At 41.1% G+C, this 12,853-nt stretch overlaps 1 protein-coding gene across 1 annotated transcript in view; it reads right to left on the reverse strand.

Moving 5' to 3' along the window:
• The window catches only part of EPG5 (ectopic P-granules 5 autophagy tethering factor), a 107,314-nt gene that overhangs the window by 11,303 nt on the left and 83,158 nt on the right, over positions 1–12,853 (reverse strand). The window contains exon 39 of the mRNA XM_073680458.1: positions 244–388. Coding sequence (XP_073536559.1) covers positions 244–388 — 145 coding nt within the window. The remainder of the gene's footprint in view (positions 1–243; positions 389–12,853) is intronic.

Genomic DNA, 12,853 nt, shown 5'->3' on the forward strand with positions numbered 1-12,853 from the left:
CTCCTGTATTATACTCCAGAGCTGCGCTCACTATTCTGCAGGCTTCAGATCTGGAATCTCCCACTAGTCTCTACTTCAGTCCAGTGTGTCCTGGGAAGTACAATCTTTACACAATCTCCTGTAGAGCATGTAGGGAAATCTAATGCCCCTGGCTACAGAAATCAGAAGCTGAGCTGGGATCAGTGGCGGTAAGGCTTTCCCGTCGGATAGTGTATTGCCCCCCGGAGGCAGCAGATCTCCCACCTGGAGGGCTGAAGATGACAATATCGTCCAGTAATTTGGACATCTCCTGTTCTAGGGCAGAAACACTGATCTTCCCATTCTGTTCCAAGGAGCCCATAAACTGGACCATCTGCTGAATGTAGATCCGGCATTTAGGGGTCACGTCCTGGGAAATAAACAACAATTTAAGGTGAATGTGAATGCGGAGGGAGCGGCGGAAGTGAAGTGTGTGGAGAGTAAACGACGATACATGTGGCTTCACTTAAAGCAAAAGTTACAGGTTACAGCAGCGCTCCAGGATCGCTGGAATCAATGTAAGCTAAGATGAAAGAAAGTGAGTGATCTGCTTTTTTTGGCTATTCTAAATTTTTATATGGTTTATTTATTTTTTTGCTTAGCTACTTAAAAAATTAGCTGAGTGCCGGCTGTATAATGCGTTGTTTATAGCGGGCTCAGCTCCTGGGCCTTCCACATATAGTAATGGAGTGCGACAGCTGTACATGTAAGGCGAGTGTCGTCCAAGGATTAAAAAAACACTTATTAATGCTGAAAGATATATCCGCAAACTAAAAACTATAACATTTGTAATGTGCGTCAATATATTTATTATCCTTGTACTGTGACATCACTGTGTGTATTATCCATGTACTGTGACATCACTGTGTGTATTATCCATGTACTGTGACATCACTGTGTGTATTATCCTTGTACTGTGACATCACTGTGTGTATTATCCCTGTACTGTGACATCACTGTGTGTATTATCCCTGTACTGTGACATCACTGTGTGTATTATCCCTGTACTGTGACATCACTGTGTGTATTATCCTTGTACTGTGACATCACTGTGTGTATTATCCTTGTACTGTGACATCACTGTGTGTATTATCCCTGTACGGTGACATCACTGTGTGTATTATCCCTGTACTGTGACATCACTGTGTGTATTATCCCTGTACTGTGACATCACTGTGTGTATTATCCCTGTACTGTGACATCACTGTGTGTATTATCCCTGTACTGTGACATCACTGTGTGTATTATCCCTGTACTGTGACATCACTGTGTGTATTATCCCTGTACTGTGACATCACTGTGTGTATTATCCTTGTACTGTGACATCACTGTGTGTATTATCCTTGTACTGTGACATCACTGTGTGTATTATCCCTGTACTGTGACATCACTGTGTGTATTATCCCTGTACTGTGACATCACTGTGTGTATTATCCCTGTACTGTGACATCACTGTGTGTATTATCCTTGTACTGTGACATCACTGTGTGTATTATCCCTGTACTGTGACATCACTGTGTGTATTATCCCTGTACTGTGACATCACTGTGTGTATTATCCCTGTACTGTGACATCACTGTGTGTATTATCCCTGTACTGTGACATCACTGTGTGTATTATCCCTGTACTGTGACATCACTGTGTGTATTATCCCTGTACTGTGACATCACTGTGTGTATTATCCCTGTACTGTGACATCACTGTGTGTATTATCCCTGGACTGTGTCATCACTGTGTGTGTATTATCCCTGTACTGTGACATCACTGTGTGTATTATCCCTGTACTGTGACATCACTGTGTGTGTATTATCCCTGTACTGTGACATCACTGTGTGTATTATCCCTGTACTGTGACATCACTGTGTGTATTATCCCTTTACTGTGACATCACTGTGTGTATTATCCCTGTACTGTGACATCACTGTGTGTATTATCCCTGTACTGTGACATCACTGTGTGTATTATCCCTGTACTGTGACATCACTGTGTGTATTATCCCTGGACTGTGTCATCACTGTGTGTATTATCCCTGTACTGTGACATCACTGTGTGTATTATCCTTGTACTGTGACATCACTGTGTGTATTATCCCTGGACTGTGACATCACTGTGTGTATTATCCATGTACTGTGACATCACTATGTGTATTCTCTCTGTATTGTGACGTCAGTGTGTGCATTATCCCTGTACTGTGACATCACTGTGTGCATTATCCCTGTACTGTGACATCACTGTGTGTATTATCTCTGTACTGTGACATCACTGTGTGTATTATCCCTGTACTGTGACATCACTGTGTATTATCCCTGTACTGTGACATCACTGTGTGTATTATCCCTGTACTGTGACATCACTGTGTGTATTATCCCTGTACTGTGACATCACAGTGTGTATTATCCCTGTACTGTGACATCACTGTATGTATTATCCCTGTACTGTGACATCACTGTGTGTATTATCCCTGTACTGTGACATCACAGTGTGTATTATCCCTGTACTGTGACATCACTGTATGTATTATCCCTGTACTGTGACATCACTGTGTGTATTATCCCTGTACTGTGACATCACTGTGTGTATTATCCCTGTACTGTGACATCACTGTGTGTGTATTATCCCTGTACTGTGACATCACTGTGTGTATTATCCCTGTACTGTGACATCACTGTGTGTGTATTATCCCTGTACTGTGACATCACTGTGTGTGTATTATCCCTGGACTGTGACATCACTGTGTGTATTATCCCTGGACTGTGACATCACTGTGTGTATTATCCCTGTACTGTGACATCACTGTGTGTATTATCCCTGTACTGTGACATCACTGTGTGTATTATCCCTGTACTGTGACATCACTGTGTGTATTATCTCTGTACTGTGACATCACTGTGTGTGTATTATCCCTGTACTGTGAAATCACTGTGTATACTATCCCTGTACTGTGAAATCACTGTGTATACTATCCCTGTACTGTGACATCACTGTGTGTGTATTATCTCTGTACTGTGACATCACTGTGTGTATTATCCCTGTACTGTGACATCACTGTGTGTATTATCCCTGTACTGTGACATCACTGTGTATATTATCCCTGTACTGTGACATCACTGTGTGTATTATCCCTGTACTGTGACATCACTGTGTTTATTATCCCTGTACTGTGACATCACTGTGTGTGTATTATCCCTGTACTGTGACATCACTGTGTGTGTATTATCCCTGTACTGTGACATCACTGTGTGTGTATTATCCCTGTACTGTGACATCACTGTGTGTATTATCCCTGTACTGTGACATCACTGTGTGTATTATCCCTGTACTGTGACATCACTGTGTGTATTATCCCTGTACTGTGACATCACTGTGTGTGTATTATCCCTGTACTGTGAAATCACTGTGTATACTATCCCTGTACTGTGAAATCACTGTGTATACTATCCCTGTACTGTGACATCACTGTGTGTGTATTATCTCTGTACTGTGACATCACTGTGTGTATTATCCCTGTACTGTGACATCACTGTGTGTATTATCCCTGTACTGTGACATCACTGTGTGTATTATCCCTGTACTGTGACATCACTGTGTGTATTATCCCTGTACTGTGACATCACTGTGTGTATTATCCCTGTACTGTGACATCACTGTGTGTGTATTATCCCTGTACTGTGACATCACTGTGTGTATTATCCTTGTACTGTGACATCACTGTGTGTATTATCCCTGTACTGTGACATCACTGTGTGTATTATCCCTGTACTGTGACATCACTGTGTGTATTATCCCTGTACTGTGACATCACTGTGTATATTATCCCTGTACTGTGACATCACTGTGTGTATACTATCTCTGTACTGTGACATCACTGTGTGTATTATCCCTGTACTGTGACATCATTGTGTGTATTATCCCTATACTGTGACATCACTGTGTGTATTATCCCTATACTGTGACATCACTGAGTGTATTATCTCTGTACTGTGACATCACTGTGTGTATTATCCCTGTACTGTGACATCATTGTGTGTATTATCCCTATACTGTGACATCACTGTGTGTATTATCCCTATACTGTGACATCACTGAGTGTATTATCCCTGCACTGTGTGTATTATCCCTGTACTGTGACATCACTGTGTGTATTATCCCTGTACTTTGACATCACTGTGTGTATTATCCCTGTACTGTGACATCACTGTATTATCCCTGTACTGTGACATCACTGTGTGTATTATCTCTGTACTGTGACATCACTGTGTGTATTATCCCTGTACTTTGACATCACTGTGTGTATTATCCCTGTACTTTGACATCACTGTGTGTATTATCCCTGTACTGTGACATCACTGAGTGTATTATCCCTGTACTGTGACATCACTGTGTGTGTATTATCTCTGTACTGTGACATCACTGTGTGTATTATCCCTGTACTGAGACATCACTGTGTGTATTATCCCTGTACTGTGACATCACTGTGTATATTATCCCTGTACTGTGACATCACTATGTGTATTATCCCTGGACTGTGTCATCACTGTGTGTATTATCCCTGTACTGTGACATTACTGTGTGTATTATCCCTGTACTGTGACATCACTCTGTGTATTATCCCTGTACTGTGACATCACTGTGTGTATTATCCCTGTACTGTGACATCACTGTGTGTATTATTCCTGTACTGTGACATCACTGTGTGTATTATCCCTGGACTGTGTCATCACTGTGTGTATTATCCCTGTACTGTGACATCACTGTGTGTATTATCCCTGTACTGTGACATCACTGTGTGTATTATCCTTGTACTGTGACATCACTGTGTGTATTATCCCTGTACTGTGACATCACTGTGTGTGTATTATCCCTGGACTGTGACATCACTGTGTGTATTATCCCTGTACTGTGACATCACTGTGTGTATTATCCCTGTACTGTGACATCACTGTGTGTATTATCTCTGTACTGTGACATCACTGTGTGTGTATTATCCCTGTACTGTGAAATCACTGTGTATACTATCCCTGTACTGTGACATCACTGTGTGTGTATTATCTCTGTACTGTGACATCACTGTGTGTATTATCCCTGTACTGTGACATCACTGTGTGTATTATCCCTATACTGTGACATCACTGTGTGTATTATCCCTGTACTGTGACATCACTGTGTGTATTATCCCTGTACTGTGACATCACTGTGTGTATTATCTCTGTACTGTGACATCACTGTGTGTGTATTATCCCTGTACTGTGAAATCACTGTGTATACTATCCCTGTACTGTGACATCACTGTGTGTGTATTATCTCTGTACTGTGACATCACTGTGTGTATTATCCCTGTACTGTGACATCACTGTGTGTATTATCCCTATACTGTGACATCACTGTGTGTATTATCCCTGTACTGTGACATCACTGTGTATTATCCCTGTACTGTGACATCACTGTGTATATTATCCCTGTACTGTGACATCACTGTGTGTATTATCCCTGTACTGTGACATCACTGTGTGTGTATTATCCCTGGACTGTGACATCACTGTGTGTATTATCCCTGTACTGTGACATCACTGTGTGTATTATCCCTGTACTGTGACATCACTGTGTGTATTATCTCTGTACTGTGACATCACTGTGTGTGTATTATCCCTGTACTGTGAAATCACTGTGTATACTATCCCTGTACTGTGACATCACTGTGTGTGTATTATCTCTGTACTGTGACATCACTGTGTGTATTATCCCTGTACTGTGACATCACTGTGTGTATTATCCCTATACTGTGACATCACTGTGTGTATTATCCCTGTACTGTGACATCACTGTGTGTATTATCCCTGTACTGTGACATCACTGTGTGTATTATCTCTGTACTGTGACATCACTGTGTGTGTATTATCCCTGTACTGTGAAATCACTGTGTATACTATCCCTGTACTGTGAAATCACTGTGTATACTATCCCTGTACTGTGACATCACTGTGTGTGTATTATCTCTGTACTGTGACATCACTGTGTGTATTATCCCTGTACTGTGACATCACTGTGTGTATTATCCCTGTACTGTGACATCACTGTGTATATTATCCCTGTACTGTGACATCACTGTGTTTATTATCCCTGTACTGTGACATCACTGTGTTTATTATCCCTGTACTGTGACATCACTGTGTATATTATCCCTGTACTGTGACATCACTGTGTGTATTATCCCTGTACTGTGACATCACTGTGTATATTATCCCTGTACTGTGACATCACTGTGTGTATTATCCCTGTACTGTGACATCACTGTGTTTATTATCCCTGTACTGTGACATCACTGTGTATATTATCCCTGTACTGTGACATCACTGTGTGTATTCTCCCTGTACTGTGACATCACTGTGTGTATTATCCCTGTACTGTGACATCACTGTGTGTGTATTATCCCTGTACTGTGACATCACTGTGTGTATTATCCCTGTACTGTGACATCACTGTGTGTATTATCCCTGTACTGTGACATCACTGTGTGTATTATCCCTGTACTGTGACATCACTGTGTGTGTATTATCCCTGTACTGTGAAATCACTGTGTATACTATCCCTGTACTGTGAAATCACTGTGTATACTATCCCTGTACTGTGACATCACTGTGTGTGTATTATCTCTGTACTGTGACATCACTGTGTGTATTATCCCTGTACTGTGACATCACTGTGTGTATTATCCCTGTACTGTGACATCACTGTGTATATTATCCCTGTACTGTGACATCACTGTGTGTATTATCCCTGTACTGTGACATCACTGTGTTTATTATCCCTGTACTGTGACATCACTGTGTGTGTATTATCCCTGTACTGTGACATCACTGTGTGTATTATCCTTGTACTGTGACATCACTGTGTGTATTATCCCTGTACTGTGACATCACTGTGTGTATTATCCCTGTACTGTGACATCACTGTGTGTATTATCTCTGTACTGTGACATCACTGTGTGTGTATTGTCCCTGTACTGTGAAATCACTGTGTATACTATCCCTGTACTGTGAAATCACTGTGTATACTATCCCTGTACTGTGACATCACTGTGTGTGTATTATCTCTGTACTGTGACATCACTGTGTGTATTATCCCTGTACTGTGACATCACTGTGTGTATTATCCCTGTACTGTGACATCACTGAGTGTATTATCCCTGTACTGTGACATCACTGTGTGTGCATTATCCCTGGACTGTGACATCACTGTGTGTATTATCCCTGTACTGTGACATCACTGTGTGTATTATCCCTGTACTGTGACATCACTGTGTGTGTATTATCCCTGTACTGTGACATCACTGTGTGTGTATTATCCCTGGACTGTGACATCAATGTGTGTGTATTATCCCTGGACTGTGACATCACTGTGTGTATTATCCCTGTACTGTGACATCACTGTGTGTGTATTATCCCTGGACTGTGACATCACTGTGTGTATTATCCCTGTACTGTGACATCACTGTGTGTATTATCCCTGTACTGTGACATCACTGTGTGTATTATCCCTGTACTGTGACATCACTGTGTATTATCCCTGTACTGTGACATCACTGTGTGTGTATTATCTCTGTACTGTGACATCACTGTGTGTGTATTATCCCTATACTGTGACATCACTGTGTGTGTATTATCCCTATACTGTGACATCACTGTGTGTATTATCCCTGTACTGTGACATCACTGTGTGTATTATCCCTGTACTGTGACATCACTGTGTATATTATCCCTGTACTGTGACATCACTGTGTGTATACTATCTCTGTACTGTGACATCACTGTGTGTATTATCCCTGTACTGTGACATCATTGTGTGTATTATCCCTATACTGTGACATCACTGTGTGTATTATCCCTATACTGTGACATCACTGAGTGTATTATCTCTGTACTGTGACATCACTGTGTGTATTATCCCTGTACTGTGACATCATTGTGTGTATTATCCCTATACTGTGACATCACTGTGTGTATTATCCCTATACTGTGACATCACTGAGTGTATTATCCCTGCACTGTGACATCACTGTGTGTATTATCCCTGTACTTTGACATCACTGTGTGTATTATCCCTGTACTGTGACATCACTGTATTATCCCTGTACTGTGACATCACTGTGTGTATTATCTCTGTACTGTGACATCACTGTGTGTATTATCCCTGTACTTTGACATCACTGTGTGTATTATCCCTGTACTTTGACATCACTGTGTGTATTATCCCTGTACTTTGACATCACTGTGTGTATTATCCCTGTACTGTGACATCACTGAGTGTATTATCCCTGTACTGTGACATCACTGTGTGTGTATTATCTCTGTACTGTGACATCACTGTGTGTATTATCCCTGTACTGTGACATCACTGTGTGTATTATCCCTGTACTGTGACATCACTGTGTATATTATCCCTGTACTGTGACATCACTGTGTGTATTATCCCTGGACTGTGTCATCACTGTGTGTATTATCCCTGTACTGTGACATTACTGTGTGTATTATCCCTGTACTGTGACATCACTGTGTGTATTATCCCTGTACTGTGACATCACTGTGTGTATTATCCCTGGACTGTGTCATCACTGTGTGTATTATCCCTGTACTGTGACATCACTGTGTGTATTATCCCTGTACTGTGACATCACTGTGTGTATTATCCTTGTACTGTGACATCACTGTGTGTATTATCCCTGTACTGTGACATCACTGTGTGTGTATTATCCCTGGACTGTGACATCACTGTGTGTATTATCCCTGTACTGTGACATCACTGTGTGTATTATCCCTGTACTGTGACATCACTGTGTGTATTATCTCTGTACTGTGACATCACTGTGTGTGTATTATCCCTGTACTGTGAAATCACTGTGTGTATTATCCCTATACTGTGACATCACTGTGTATATTATCCCTGTACTGTGACATCACTGTGTATACTATCCCTGTACTGTGACATCACTGTGTGTGTATTATCTCTGTACTGTGACATCACTGTGTGTATTATCCCTGTACTGTGACATCACTGTGTATTATCCCTATACTGTGACATCACTGAGTGTATTATCCCTGTACTGTCACATCACTGTGTGTGCATTATCCCTGGACTGTGACATCACTGTGTGTATTATCCCTGTACTGTGACATCACTGTGTGTGTATTATCCCTATACTGTGACATCACTGTGTGTATTATCCCTGTACTGTGACATCACTGTGTGTATTATCCCTGTACTGTGACATCACTGTGTATATTATCCCTGTACTGTGACATCACTGTGTGTATTATCCCTGTACTGTGACATCATTGTGTGTATTATCCCTATACTGTGACATCACTGTGTGTATTATCCCTATACTGTGACATCACTGAGTGTATTATCTCTGTACTGTGACATCACTGTGTGTATTATCCCTATACTGTGACATCACTGTGTGTATTATCCCTATACTGTGACATCACTGTGTGTATTATCCCTATACTGTGACATCACTGAGTGTATTATCTCTGTACTGTGACATCACTGTGTGTATTATCCCTGTACTGTGACATCATTGTGTGTATTATCCCTATACTGTGACATCACTGTGTGTATTATCCCTATACTGTGACATCACTGTGTGTATTATCCCTATACTGTGACATCACTGTGTGTATTATCCCTATACTGTGACATCACTGAGTGTATTATCTCTGTACTGTGACATCACTGTGTGTATTATCCCTGTACTGTGACATCATTGTGTGTATTATCCCTGTACTGTGACATCACTGTGTGTATTATCCCTGGACTGTGACATCACTGTGTGTATTATCCCTGTACTGTGACATCACTGTGTGTATTATCCCTGTACTGTGACATCACTGTGTGTATTATCTCTGTACTGTGACATCACTGTGTGTGTATTATCCCTGTACTGTGAAATCACTGTGTATACTATCCCTGTACTGTGACATCACTGTGTGTGTATTATCTCTGTACTGTGACATCACTGTGTGTATTATCCCTGTACTGTGACATCACTGTGTGTATTATCCCTATACTGTGACATCACTGTGTGTATTATCCCTGTACTGTGACATCACTGTGTGTATTATCCCTGTACTGTGACATCACTGTGTGTATTATCCCTGTACTGTGACATCACTGTGTGTATTATCTCTGTACTGTGACATCACTGTGTGTGTATTATCCCTGTACTGTGAAATCACTGTGTATACTATCCCTGTACTGTGACATCACTGTGTGTGTATTATCTCTGTACTGTGACATCACTGTGTGTATTATCCCTGTACTGTGACATCACTGTGTGTATTATCCCTATACTGTGACATCACTGTGTGTATTATCCCTGTACTGTGACATCACTGTGTATTATCCCTGTACTGTGACATCACTGTGTATATTATCCCTGTACTGTGACATCACTGTGTGTATTATCCCTGTACTGTGACATCACTGTGTGTGTATTATCCCTGGACTGTGACATCACTGTGTGTATTATCCCTGTACTGTGACATCACTGTGTGTATTATCCCTGTACTGTGACATCACTGTGTGTATTATCTCTGTACTGTGACATCACTGTGTGTGTATTATCCCTGTACTGTGAAATCACTGTGTATACTATCCCTGTACTGTGACATCACTGTGTGTGTATTATCTCTGTACTGTGACATCACTGTGTGTATTATCCCTGTACTGTGACATCACTGTGTGTATTATCCCTATACTGTGACATCACTGTGTGTATTATCCCTGTACTGTGACATCACTGTGTGTATTATCCCTGTACTGTGACATCACTGTGTGTATTATCTCTGTACTGTGACATCACTGTGTGTGTATTATCCCTGTACTGTGAAATCACTGTGTATACTATCCCTGTACTGTGAAATCACTGTGTATACTATCCCTGTACTGTGAAATCACTGTGTATACTATCCCTGTACTGTGACATCACTGTGTGTGTATTATCTCTGTACTGTGACATCACTGTGTGTATTATCCCTGTACTGTGACATCACTGTGTGTATTATCCCTGTACTGTGACATCACTGTGTATATTATCCCTGTACTGTGACATCACTGTGTTTATTATCCCTGTACTGTGACATCACTGTGTTTATTATCCCTGTACTGTGACATCACTGTGTATATTATCCCTGTACTGTGACATCACTGTGTGTATTATCCCTGTACTGTGACATCACTGTGTATATTATCCCTGTACTGTGACATCACTGTGTGTATTATCCCTGTACTGTGACATCACTGTGTTTATTATCCCTGTACTGTGACATCACTGTGTATATTATCCCTGTACTGTGACATCACTGTGTGTATTCTCCCTGTACTGTGACATCACTGTGTGTATTATCCCTGTACTGTGACATCACTGTGTGTGTATTATCCCTGTACTGTGACATCACTGTGTGTATTATCCCTGTACTGTGACATCACTGTGTGTATTATCCCTGTACTGTGACATCACTGTGTGTATTATCCCTGTACTGTGACATCACTGTGTATACTATCCCTGTACTGTGAAATCACTGTGTATACTATCCCTGTACTGTGACATCACTGTGTGTGTATTATCTCTGTACTGTGACATCACTGTGTGTATTATCCCTGTACTGTGACATCACTGTGTGTATTATCCCTATACTGTGACATCACTGAGTGTATTATCCCTGTACTGTGACATCACTGTGTGTGCATTATCCCTGGACTGTGACATCACTGTGTGTATTATCCCTGTACTGTGACATCACTGTGTGTGTATTATCCCTGTACTGTGACATCACTGTGTGTATTATCCCTGTACTGTGACATCACTGTGTGTATTATCCCTGTACTGTGACATCACTGTGTATATTATCCCTGTACTGTGACATCACTGTGTTTATTATCCCTGTACTGTGACATCACTGTGTTTATTATCCCTGTACTGTGACATCACTGTGTATATTATCCCTGTACTGTGACATCACTGTGTGTATTATCCCTGTACTGTGACATCACTGTGTGTATTATCCCTGTACTGTGACATCACTGTGTATATTATCCCTGTACTGTGACATCACTGTGTGTATTATCCCTGTACTGTGACATCACTGTGTTTATTATCCCTGTACTGTGACATCACTGTGTGTATTATCCTTGTACTGTGACATCACTGTGTGTATTATCCCTGTACTGTGACATCACTGTGTGTATTATCCCTGTACTGTGACATCACTGTGTGTATTATCTCTGTACTGTGACATCACTGTGTGTGTATTGTCCCTGTACTGTGAAATCACTGTGTATACTATCCCTGTACTGTGAAATCACTGTGTATACTATCCCTGTACTGTGACATCACTGTGTGTGTATTATCTCTGTACTGTGACATCACTGTGTGTATTATCCCTGTACTGTGACATCACTGTGTGTATTATCCCTATACTGTGACATCACTGAGTGTATTATCCCTGTACTGTGACATCACTGTGTGTGCATTATCCCTGGACTGTGACATCACTGTGTGTATTATCCCTGTACTGTGACATCACTGTGTGTGTATTATCCCTGTACTGTGACATCACTGTGTGTGTATTATCCCTGTACTGTGACATCACTGTGTGTGTATTATCCCTGGACTGTGACATCAATGTGTGTGTATTATCCCTGTACTGTGACATCACTGTGTGTGTATTATCCCTGGACTGTGACATCACTGTGTGTATTATCCCTGTACTGTGACATCACTGTGTGTATTATCCCTGTACTGTGACATCACTGTGTGTATTATCCCTGTACTGTG

The sequence above is a fragment of the Phyllobates terribilis genome, unplaced genomic scaffold (assembly GCF_046119375.1).
Source record: "Phyllobates terribilis strain yellow unplaced genomic scaffold, ASM4611937v1 Scaffold_1__5_contigs__length_1240528914, whole genome shotgun sequence".
NCBI lineage: Eukaryota > Metazoa > Chordata > Amphibia > Anura > Dendrobatidae > Phyllobates > Phyllobates terribilis.